The sequence below is a fragment of the Pristiophorus japonicus genome, chromosome 12 (genome assembly GCF_044704955.1).
Source record: "Pristiophorus japonicus isolate sPriJap1 chromosome 12, sPriJap1.hap1, whole genome shotgun sequence".
In the NCBI taxonomy this organism is placed as follows: domain Eukaryota; kingdom Metazoa; phylum Chordata; class Chondrichthyes; family Pristiophoridae; genus Pristiophorus; species Pristiophorus japonicus.
Genome location: NC_091988.1, coordinates 11,845,558 through 11,858,156, shown reverse-complemented (window position 1 = coordinate 11,858,156; position 12,599 = coordinate 11,845,558). Strand labels below are relative to the sequence as shown.

The 12,599-nt window shown below is 40.6% G+C and overlaps 1 protein-coding gene across 2 annotated transcripts in view; it reads right to left on the bottom strand.

Moving 5' to 3' along the window:
- Positions 1 to 9,823: 9,823 nt before the first annotated feature.
- eif4e3 (eukaryotic translation initiation factor 4E family member 3) overlaps positions 9,824 to 12,599 on the bottom strand; it is a 98,434-nt gene continuing 95,658 nt past the window's right edge. For both annotated transcript variants that reach the window (XM_070894650.1, XM_070894651.1), the window contains one exon: positions 9,824 to 12,520. In XM_070894650.1, coding sequence (XP_070750751.1) covers positions 12,474 to 12,520 — 47 coding nt within the window. In that variant the 3' untranslated portion in view covers positions 9,824 to 12,473. The remainder of the gene's footprint in view (positions 12,521 to 12,599) is intronic.

Below are 12,599 nucleotides of genomic sequence, written 5' to 3'. Positions count from 1 at the left end.
AAATCAATATGTAGCCTTTGCCACACCCTGTGAGGCCATTTCCATGGCTGTAATGTAATGGTGGCTTCTTGCTTACCGATTGACACGTTGTACACTGACTGACGATGTACTTTATATCTTTATCTAGACCTGGCCACCATAAGTAACTGCATGCAAAACTCCTGGTCAAGCACATTCCCAGGTGCTGGTCATGAAGATCGCCTAATAATTTGGACCTGAATTTATTTGGTATAACCACTCTTGCACCCCACATGATACAATCTTTATCGACTGATAATTCATGCCTACGAATGAAGAATGGATGAATATCTTTGTCTGTTACCTAGTTTGGCCAGTCATTTGCGATATAATCATACACCTTTGACATCACTGGGTCACGTTTGGTTGCTCTACCAATCTCTTCAGTTGTGACTGGCAGTTCATCAATGTATGAAAAATAGAACACTTCTTCACTATTGTAACTTGTGATGGGAAAGGCAATCTAGACATAGCATCAGCATTACTGTGATCAGCTGATCATCTGTACTCAATGTCATATGTATATGCTGACAAAATCAAAGCCCATCTCTGCATTTGGGCTGCAGCTAATGTTGGAACTGGGGACTTTGGATGGAGGATTGCTGTTAGGGTCTTATGGTCTGTAACGATGGTAAACTTGCAACCATACAAGTATTTGTAGAACTTCTTGACCCCAAAATGTAACATGAGGCTTCCCTTTCGATTTGCGCATAATTACACTCACTGGCATTGAGAGTGCATGAAGCAAAAGCAATTGGTCTCTCCTCTCCACATGAGAGATCACTGCCCCAACTGCTTACGGAGAGGCTTCACATGCTAGCTTGATCTCCTGAGCTACGTCATAGTGAACTAACATGGTGCTCTCTACCAATTGGCATTTATACTCCTTGAATGCTGTATCACATTCTTCTGACCACTTCCAATGGACCTGTTTTTTCAATAGCTCATTCAGTGGTGTAACACTGTAGCTAAATTTGGTAGGAACTTCCCATAAAAGTTCAAAAGACCCAAAAATGATTGAAGTTCAGTGACATTCTTCGGAGTGGGTGCATTTCTGATTGCATCCAGCTTTCACTTGGTTGGATGTAAACCACCTTTGTCTACTCTGTACCCTAAGTACTCCACTGAGTTTTGATATAACTTACACTTGCAAGCAGTCACTCATACTCTGTGCTTCTCTAGCCATTTGAGGACTTCATTTAATATGTTATTATGAATTTGCCTGTCTGGTGCTGAAAATAGTATGTCATCTAAATAACATACTACCTCTTCAATACCTTGCAAAATCTGGTTCATCACCCCTTGGAATATGGCAGGGGCAGAAGACACTCCAAATGGTAGCCTATTAAGTTGATATAGGCCTAGATAAGTATTTATAGTCAAGCATGACTTGGACTCCTCATCTAGTTCAAGTTGTAAGTAGGCATTCGTAAGATTCAACTTTGAGAAGATCTGACCACCTGTCAGTGTTGTGAACAAATCTTCTACATTTGGCAATGTATTGGGGAAATTACCCTCTAGAACCTGGTTTACGGTTATTTTATAATCACAATCTTACCTTACCATCGGACCTGGGAACAACAACAATAGGTGTAGCCCAATTACACAGATCGATTCTCAGATAATGTTCTCAGTCGCTAGTCTTTTGAGTTCTTGCTCAACTTTCTCCTTGAGTGCATATGGTACGGGACGTGGCTTGTAGTAAACTGGTCTAGTGTCCTTCTGTACCCTGACACTCTCCTTGAATCAGACTGCCCATTTCACAGAACACCTTCGAATACTTCTTGATGACATCATCGTTTGATGCAAATCTCATTTCAAAATGAAAAATCTCACTCCAATCCAGCTTCAGTGTCCCAACTAATTTCTTCCTAGTAAGGCAGGCTTGTCTCCTGCCACTACTAAGAGAGGCAAGCTCTGAAATTGATCCTTGTATTTCACCGTTGCGATGATACGACCTACCACAGGAATGTTCTCTCCTGAGTAGCTTCGCAGTTCTATCTTGGATTTCTCCAATGGGAAATCATGCAATTTGTCAAGGTATAGCGATTCTGATACTACTCACGGATGCACCATTGTCGATTCCCATGGGTATCTTGGTTCCTGTAACATCTATGTGGATAATTATACTTTTCGAATCGCTGTTAGATACCCTCGTGCTCCTGATGATGTGTAGCTCTAAAACTTCCTCGTCCTGTTGTTTTTCTTCCATGCTATGCAGTCACTGGAGAGTTCTACTTATAGCTTTGAAAGATGGTTTACTCTTCAGTCGGCATGCCTGCGCAAGATGCCCAGTTTTCCTGCAGAAGAAACACTCTGCCTTCACATATGGACAACGGGTTGAGCAACGTGTTGTCCCAGGCACCAACAGCATAACTTCAATGCTCTGTTACCCTTGCCAGTTGCTGAGACCTTGGGGCCCAACTGCCTTTTACTTTTAACCTGCAGGCGATTCACCTCGGTTGTCTGACGACTGGAAATGCTACAAAATTCTCAGGAATAGTTGGTCGGCCACGTCCATTGACATAGCTGTCTGACAAGCTAAATCAAAAGTCAAGTTAGGAGTTGTCAATAATTTTCTTCTGATCACATCATTTTTCATCCCACAAAGAAAGCGGTCGCGCAATGCTCGGTCTTGAAAGTTTCTGAATTTACAGTGAATAGCTTTTTTAATCCTACAATGTACTTACTGATACTTTCGTCGGTTAACTGATCTCTTATTCCGGAACAATAACTTTCAGAAATTTCCAGAGGCTCAGGACTGTAATGCTGAATCTGCTTAAGTGATATGTCCTTTGGCTTGACAGGCACAAGCAAATTTTTCAGGGTTTCATACACCTTGGGCCCTGCTTCAGTTAAGAAAATAGCTTGTTTTCTTTCCAACACCACCCCCGGTTATGGTTTTCATCAGCGGGGACTTCGATAATACTATTTGTGGTGAAAAACATTTCTAGCCGCTCCACATACGCTCTGAAACTTTCACAGTCGTGTTGAAACTCCCCCTGTGGGGCCATCTGGACTCTGGCAGTTTAGCCAAGTGTGCTTGTAATTTACCTTCGAGCTTTAGCTGTTCTCCATCCTCCGCCTGCTCCATGACAACATGCAGGCCGTGATCCTTACCAACGGATCCATTACAGACCCAATCCATGTCTGGACCGGGGTCAAACAGGGCTGCGTCATCGCCCCCTCTTCTCAATCTTCCTCGCTGCCATGCTCCACCTCACAGTCAACAGGTTCCCCGCTGGAGTGGAACTAAACTACAGAACCAGTGGGAAACTGTTCAACCTTCGCCATCTCCAGGCCAGGTCCAAGACCTCCCCAACCTCCGTCGTCGAGCTACAGTACGCGGACGAAGGCTGCGCTGGCGCACTGAAGGTGGTATTGGACCTTGTCGTCAATGTCTGCTCCTGCTGACAGTAGGCTCCCGAGGTATGGAAAATGCTCCACATTGTCCAAGGCCTCAGCGTAGATTTTGATAATCGGGGAGCAGTGCTGTGGGCGGCACCAAGCTTATGGTCTACAGGCTATAGTGATACCCGCCCTCCTATATGACTCAGGGACACGGACTATACACAGCAGACACCTCAAAACGCTGGAGAAGTACCACCAGTGATGCCTCTGCAAGATCCTGCAAATCCATTGGCAGGATAGACGCACCAACGTCAGTGTTCTCGCTCAGGCCAATGTCCCCAGCATCGAAGCACTGACCACACTCGATCAGCTCCGTTGGACGGGCCACATGGTCCACATGCCCGACACGAAACTCCCAAAGCAAGCATTCTACACGGAGCTTCGACATGGCAAGCATTCCCCAGGTGGGCAGAGGAAACACTTCAAGGACACCCTCAAAGCCTCCTTGATAAAGTGCAACATCCCCACTGACTTCTGGGAATCCCTGGCCCACGACTGCCCAAAATGAAGAGCATCCGGAAAGCACTGAGCACCTAGAGTCCCATTGCCGAGAGCAAGCAGAAGCCAAGCGTAGACAGCAGAAAGAGCGTGCGTCAACCTAGGCTCCCCACCCACCCTTTCCTTCAACCACTGTCTGTCCCACCTGTGACAGAGACTGGAGGTCCCGCCTTGGACTCCTCAGGCAGCGGAGAACTTTGAGTGGAAGCAAGTCATCTTCGACTCCAAAGGACTGCCTATGATGATGATGATTCTGTACACGACTGCCTAAGAAGAAGATTGTTTATGAAAAGGAACATTTTTAAAACCAAGAATGGTAGAAACTAGTGGTAGCAAAGCAGGATACTCGCAGATCAAACGTGCTATTGAAACATTCAAAGTAGATCAACTAATACAAAACTAACAATTTCAAGAACTGAGCTGATGCAGGACAAAGCGAAATCTGATCTAGAAGAACTTTGAAATGCGCAAACTGGAGAGATAAGATCTCTGAATGAAGGTGGAGGAAACATAGAAAATAGGTGCAGGAGTAGGCCATTCGGCCCTTCGAGCCTGCACCGCCATTCAATGAGTTCATGGCTGAACATGCAACTTCAGTACCCCATTCCTGCTTTCTCGCCATACCCCTTGATTCCCCCTAGTAGTAAGGACTACATCTAACTCCTTTTTGAATATATTTAGTGAATTGGCCTCAACAACTTTCTGTGGTAGAGAATTCCACAGGTTCACCACTCTCTGGGTGAAGAAGGTTCTCCTCATCTCGGTCCTAAATGGCTGACTCCTTATCCTTAGACTGTGACCCCTGGTTCTGGACTTCCCCAACATTGGGAACATTCTTCCTGCATCTAATCTGTCTAAACCTGTCAGAATTTTAAACATTTCTATGAGATCCCCTCTCATTCTTCTGAACTCCAGTGAATACAAGCCCAGTTGATCCAGTCTTTCTTGATATGTCAGTCCCACCATCCCGGGAAAGAGGGGCAGTTCTAACTTGAAAAGGAAAATGAGAAAGCAGCAGCCCAAAGCTGATGAAGGAAAACAGCAGAAAAAATTATTTTTTGCATTGACAGAGACTAACCCTCCACAGACCAGGCGAATGTAGCAAAGTCAACACAGAGTCAAAGTTAAAATGTAATATTCCAGTTTCAATAACCACATCCACAAAAGATTTTCAGAGCTAAATCAGCGCAAGTGGAAGAGAGGCGTATGGGCAGTTTTTGATATTTCAGTTTCTACTTTAACCCCATGTCTATGTCCCAATCTTTATCTTGCACTCAATTTAAAAAAAAAAGATCAAAGTGGTTTTTATTTTCTGGTTTAATGTGAAAGTTTTTAAATGCGATTGGCTGCTTCAACAACTTAATATCACTACTGCTGTACGCTGAAGACTCCCCTTTGACAGCGCTACAATCAACTTAAGTTTGAGAAAGCTAAAGTTTTTGCCACAGAGATTGAGTGTTTTGCGGGCAGCTTTTTCAGAGGTCAGTGCTGATCACCATCGATTCACCGCGTACCGCAAATTCTGGTCCACTGAAGTAGCACGTCAGCCTACAGCAGGACCGGGTCAACTTCCGGGCTTGGGCTGACAAGTAGCCAGCTCACACTTACTACCTCTAGAACATCCATTTTTTAATTATCCTTTCTACTACTTGTCAAGGTCCACCTCTTCTCTTCCCCGCCCCAGAAGTTTATTTAACCACTACCCTTATGTGATAATTGATAAAATTAGCCACTAGGTAGTAATCAAATCTTTTTTCTTGGTGGATTATATGAGCTTTAGAACACACAGAACATAGAGAAGCTATTCAGGCTAGTGGGGCTTAGAGTTGCATAATTTGTATTCCTTTGACTATAGATTATAGAATCATAGAAATTTACAGCACTGAAGGAGACCATTTCGGCCCATCAAGAGCTTTCCAACCTAATCCCACTTTCCAGCTCTTGGTCCGTAGCCCTGTAGGTTACGACACTAAGTGCACATCTAAGTATTTTTAAAAATGTGGTGAGGGGTTCTGCCTCGACCACCCTTTCAGACAGTGAGTTCCAGATCCCCACTATCATTTGAGTGAAGAAATTTCCCCTCATATCTCCTCTCAACCTCTACCCCCCCCCCCCCAAATTACTTTAAATTTATGTCTCCTGGTTGTTGACCCCTCTGCTAAGGGAAACAGGTCCTTCCTATCCACTCTATCCAGGCTCCTCATCATTTTATACACCTCAATCAGGTCTCCCCTCAGCCTCCTCTGTTCCAAAGAAAACAGACCCAGCATCTCCAATCTTTCCTCATAGCCAAAATTCTCCAGTCCAGGCAACATTGGTGTAAATCTCCTCTGCACCCGTTCCAGTACAATCACACCTTTCCTATAATGTGGTGACCAGAACTGCACACAATAGAACACTGGTTAGGCTGCAGTTGGAGTTTACAGTTCAAGCATAACCTCCTTGCTCATATTTTCCATGCCTCAACTAATAAAGGCAAGTATTCCATATACCTTCTTAACCACCTCATCTATCTGGCCTGCTATCTTTAGGGGTCTGCGGACCTGCACTCCAAGTCCCTTTGTTCCTCTACACTTTTCAGTGTCGTACCATTTAAGGTGTATTTCCTTGCCTTGTTAAACCTCCCCAAATGCATTACCTCTCACTTATCCGGTTGAATTCCATTTGCCACTGTTCTGCCCACCTGACCATTACATCGATATCTTCCTGCAATCCGCAGCTTTCTTCTTCATTATCAACTGTGCAGCCTATTTTAGTGTCATCTGCAAACTTCTTAATCCCTACATTCAAGTCCACGTCATTGATATATACCACAAAAAGCAAGGGACCCAGCACTGAGTCCTGCAGAATCCCACTGGATACAGCATCCCACTCACAAAAACACCCATCAACCATTACCCTTTGCTTCCTGCCTCTGAGCCAATTTTGGATCCAACTTGCCACTTTGCGCTGGATCCCATGGGCTTTTACTTTCATGATCAGTCTGCCATGTGGCATCTTATCAAAAGCTTTGCTAAAATCCATATACACGCCATCATTGACCCTCCTGGTTACCTCCTTGAAAAATTCGATCAAGTTAGTCAGACACGACCTTCTCGTAACAAATCCATGCTAACTGTCTTTCCCAAATGAAGATTTATCCTGTCCCTCAGGATTTTTTCCAATAATTTTCCCACCACCAAGGTTAGGCTGACTGGCCTGTAATTACTTGGTCTATCCCTTTCTCTCTTTTTAAACAAAAGGTACATTAGCAGTCCTCTGGTATCACACATGTAGCCAGAGAGGATTGGAAAATGATGATCAGAGCCTCTGCTATTTCCTCTTTTGCTTCTCTTAACAGCCTGGGATACATTTCATCCAGGCTTGGGGATTCATCCACTTTCAAAGCTGCTAAGCCCCTTAATACTTCCTCTCTCACTATGTTTATCTTGTCTAATATTTCACACACCTCTTCCCTCATTGCAAAGTCTGCATCACCCCGCTCTTTTGTGAAAACAGATGCAAAGTATTCATTAAGAATCAGACCCACGTCTTCTGCCGCCACACACAGATTTCCTTTATGGTCTCTAATAGGCCCCACGCTTTCTCTAGTTATACTCTTGCTCTTAATGTATTTATAAAACATCTTTAGGTTTTGCCAGATTTTTACTTGCAACATTCATTCATGCTCTTTCTTTGCTTTCCTGATATATTTTTTTAATTGCATCAAGCTGTTTAAAATGTTAAAAGGATCGATAGATTTGGTGGAATCAAAAATGATGGAGTAATCTTAAAATGAGAGCTAGGCTATTTAGGAGGAAATCAGTAAGCACTTTTTCACTCAATGGTTAGTAGAAATCTGGAATTCTCTCCCCCAAAAAGCTGTGCATGTTGGCATAATTTGAGCTTTCAAGACAAAGATTGATAAGATTTTTCTTGGGCAAGGGTATCAAGGGATATAGAGCCAAGGCAGGTAAATGAGTGGAGGTACGGACCAGCCATGATCTAATTGAATGGCGGAGCAGGCTTCAGGGCCCACTCCTGTTTCTATATTACTAAAATGATAGCTAACAAAAGGTAAGTAAAAGCACTTAAACTTTGTCCCCGTTAACCTCAGTGTTGTCAGTTCAAGAGGTTGCAAACGTAGCTACAAGATTGCCACCTAGTTCTTAGACCAATGCCAAAAATAATGTTGCACAGCTAGCATGGAACACAGTAGTCTCAGTCGATCAAGGATGAAATATTGGCCTGTAATTTGCAGCGCGTACCTGCCCATAAGGGCCGCGTAAGTTCCAGGTTTTCGAGCTCGAAGCGCACGGGCAAAAATCCGGAACTTCCTTGATAGATCCAGCACATCCGAAGGCGTTGAGTTGAGCTAGCTGCCCAACTTCTGCCCAGTGAATGCCTGTGAAATTCTTAGGCCTGGTAAAAGCAGGCGTAAAGCGTAAGAGTTTAGAAAAATATAAAAGTAACATTTTTCAATCATTTATACATTAAAAAACCTATGCAATAAGTTAAGTTTATTTTTTAGCCCCATTAAAACATTAAAATTTATTTTTCAAAAAATTTAATTTTTGTTTTTAATATTTAATTAAATGGCATTTTAATTAATTTTAAATATGTAAATATTTTTAAATGTGTTGTGTAGATGTATTTTTTTTAGGGTATTCTCATTCATGTTTATGGGTTTTCTGTACATACGGAATCCCAATAAGCATGAATGGGGATTCCCTTCTTTTATAGGAACCGCAAGCTCCCGAGATATATGGACCTCTACCCGCAGAGGCCCAGGACCGCGAATCTCTATCTTCAACCACCAGGTACACGAGCATTTTAATTACAAATCGGAGGCATTTCCCCGCAGGAAGCCTCTGACCGCAAATTCAGGGGCATTGTCAAGTCATAGATGCCTTTATAATAAGTACTTTATTATTTTGTTACAAAATGAAATAGTTCATATATCTTGCAGGTTTAAATGCAGATTAGCAGCTCAGCAAGTGGCTGAGCGACATTAATGTAGGTGTATGCCTCGGTTGTAACACAAACCTCACACAGTAAGCATAGGGAATATAGATCTATGGACGACATGCCCGCATAAAGACAAAAACAGTAAAAAATCAAATCATTCAGTATACTAGGAGAAGATGAATCCACATCATAGTAAGCCCACAAATACTTCAAAAGATGCATTAGGGAAGGTCCAGGGGAAAGTAACATTGATGATTCTGTGGCTTAAAACTCTTACAGCTTAAGAATAAACAAGTTGTGGGAGTACAGGACACCACTATTTATATATAATCTGTTGCTGGGCCTGTTGAATGGAGTGGCCTTTTATTATTTCATGTCACTAAAGACCCATGAAGGTTACAGTCATGAGAAAATTGAGGTTTATTTCACAATTCATAATAAACCATTACTGGTACAGTATTACGATGTGTATTTTAAGACGGTAATTTTTCATGTAGAATTATTACACAAGGGGATGCTCCATATGATGTGGGGAGTTGGGTACAGAGCAGTTTGTGAAGTTTAGGTTGCAGCAAATAATTCAAATATCACTCCTTTCTGTTTTCATTTATGTGAAACAGGCATTATTAGGATAAAGGGTTGGCCATTTAGGACTGAGATGAGGAGAAACTTCTTCACTCAGAGTTGTTAACCTGTGGAATTCCCTGCCGCAGAGAGTTGTTGATGCCAGTTCATTGGATATATTCAAGAGGGAGTTATATATGGCCCTTACGGTTAAGGGGATCAAGGGTATGGAGAGAAAGCAGGAAAGGGGTACTGAAGGAATGATCAGCCATGATCTTATTGAATGGTGGTGCAGGCTCAAAGGGCCGAATGGCCTACTCCTAGACCTATTTTCTATGTTTCTATGTTAAGAAAGTCACGGCCACACAAATGATACACTACAATATTGCATATATTCCTTTTTATTCAATAGTTGTCAAAAGAACTACAAGCAAAATTTCAAAATGGCATACATTGAGTACAGTAGTACTACTGGGATTAAGAAATATAAATATCAAATTCTGCAGCAGGTTTGATAACCTTGAACACACAAGGCACCAGCTCTTACATCTTTCAGACAACCTGAAGTCATATCTTCCCATGCTAATGCAATTAAAATATCAATCTATATTATGTTTATTCTAAACAAATTGAGGTTACCAACCAATTCTAGAAAAGTATAAAAAAAGTTTTTTAAAATACCCACACAGGTTAGACATGATCATCTGCCATTCCTAGTAGTGGCTTCTGCATGTTGACATACAATCAGATGGGACTTTTCAAGATCAAAGTAATCTTCAGAGCTTTGACCTTGGATGTTTTCAACTAATTTATGCTGTTGTTACAATACAATAACCAACCATGACTAATAAATAAAAAAATAGCTTTTATTTTCAAATCAGAAGAGAATACAGTTTAGAACTGGCCATTCGCTGGCCAGAGACCCAGCAAATCTGGATTTAAGTGAGTGAAGGTTTAAAATCCAGGACACCAAAAATAGCACATCAACATTCACATATCTGGTTGTCACAGAACTTTTTTTGGTGTATGGAAGAAGGGTTAAAAAAAAAGTACAAAATAGTTTTACTGATCCACTCATTCACAAAAAAGAAACAGAATTGTGTTTTGTGATGTAATGAAGTGTATGGCTTTCACAGCTGTGATTCGCCAGTTTGCCCTGACTTGTGCTTTAAGCCATGTTTCACATACCGACCTGGGTAGCTGAGATAAATACCAGTTTGTGTGTTTTACAAAAAAGGAATCAGTGCTCAGAAAATAAAACCACAGCACGAAAACTGTAGTAACTTCAAAGAACCTTGTTTTTTCACAAAACAAGTAAAACACTACTGTACAAACCCAAGAATAATTCATAATTTCTGACAGTATGTAATATGGATTATGCAACATATAGGACATCAAAACAGTTTTATATAGTTGTTGTATTTAATGTAAAATCTGATGTGGGACTCACTTTTATTCAAGTTCTTATGATCCAATTTATAGGGTTTTTTAAAGCATTTTTAAAATTAAAACTACTGTAAACTGGGGCAAAACTTGTGCAATCGCTACTACAGGACTTGATACCTGATGGCTTTAATAGGGATGCAACAATTGATGGTATGGTCAAAGATACGGCAAATTTCAATGTAAATTCATTTTTATAGATAGGCAGCAATTTCTGATTAACAGAACTCCATTTGTGCCTTTCAGAAAAATGTAATTCTAATTTGTGAGTTCAGACTAGAAGTTTTGATTTTTCAGAACAAGTTCTATGACAGTTTAGGTAATCAGATGTCCTGCATGAAGCCCTCATGATTTTTTTCATACTGATTTATTACAATTACCATGATTTCATTTAGTATCCAGCCAGAAAAAACAGGTTTTCTGTATTATTATATTTATAAATTGTGAAGTTCCCAGCAGTAAACACTCACAAATTTACAACTTACATTTTTGTGCAATTCCAAAGTAATATTTGGGTGCTAATCTTGTTTTGGCATGGTATATGTACATTCACAGCTTTCTCGCTACTTTTCTTCAATGTTTCTCAAAACCGTACAATAGAATTCTTTGGTTCTGTAGCAATGAAATGTACAAATCACACCAAGTAACAGCACTGCATTTAACACAGCACGTACTGTAACAGAATAAAAACCTCCTACAACATTGTACTTCCTCACCGCATGCTCTTTCTCTATGGACAGAAAATTTAAGGTGCTGTGGTAACTAGAAATTTTTAGAAATTTCTGAATTCAAATAAGATTACGTTTTTAACAAGTGTAATATGTGACCAGCAAATATTAGTTTTAGATTCTAAATTCAGTGAAGGCAAGCACTTCAATATATTGTAAATTGAATCAGTCCAAAATTATAGTTACTGAAGAAAGTTGTACAATGTAAGGTAATGAATGAGAAAATAAACTAAACACAATCTTTCAGACAATCAGCAGTATTTTCTGCTGATGGAAACATTTGTATATCAGTGCAAGGTATCCACAAGACCAAAAGTTACAGTGATTTACAGGATTATGCAGTGCAATCAATTTTCTGAAGAAATAAAATAGAAAACTATGATTCACTAGGAATGCGCCTCAATTAATCAGGTTTGACTTCAACTTACGTGAATCAGTATTCTTACTTTGATAGTTTTTTCAGATTAAGCAGCAGGTCTTATGTGCATATTAGCAATCACTTGTTACAAAAAATGCAAATACTTAAACCATAATTAGAAACCACATGCTTAAAGGAACAGGAATGCTGACAAAAGCAAAAATAAGTTATCTAATAAAAGAAAGTCAGATCAATAGTTGAAAAACATTTCTGCCTTTAGAGAAAGATTTTTACCAAATACAGATATTAATGCAAGTCACACAACAGTAATATACTAAGATGGCAATATTTCACTTGCTATCCTTCGAGAATTTGTGACCTGACTTTCATAATTTCATCAACAAAGTTCTACTAGAATTCACCGTTGTAATGGCGAGAGACCAACTCTCTAATCTTACATACAAATAAAATCTCAGCTCTCAATGTGAAATGCTTGATGTGAATCACTACGGCTTTGCGCGACCACCTTCAAAAGCATGATGTTCCTCATGAGCTGTAAAAGGATGTGGATAGTATTAATTCCATTTTATAATATTGTCCTAATTAATGACATATAATAAAGTGCAAGAATT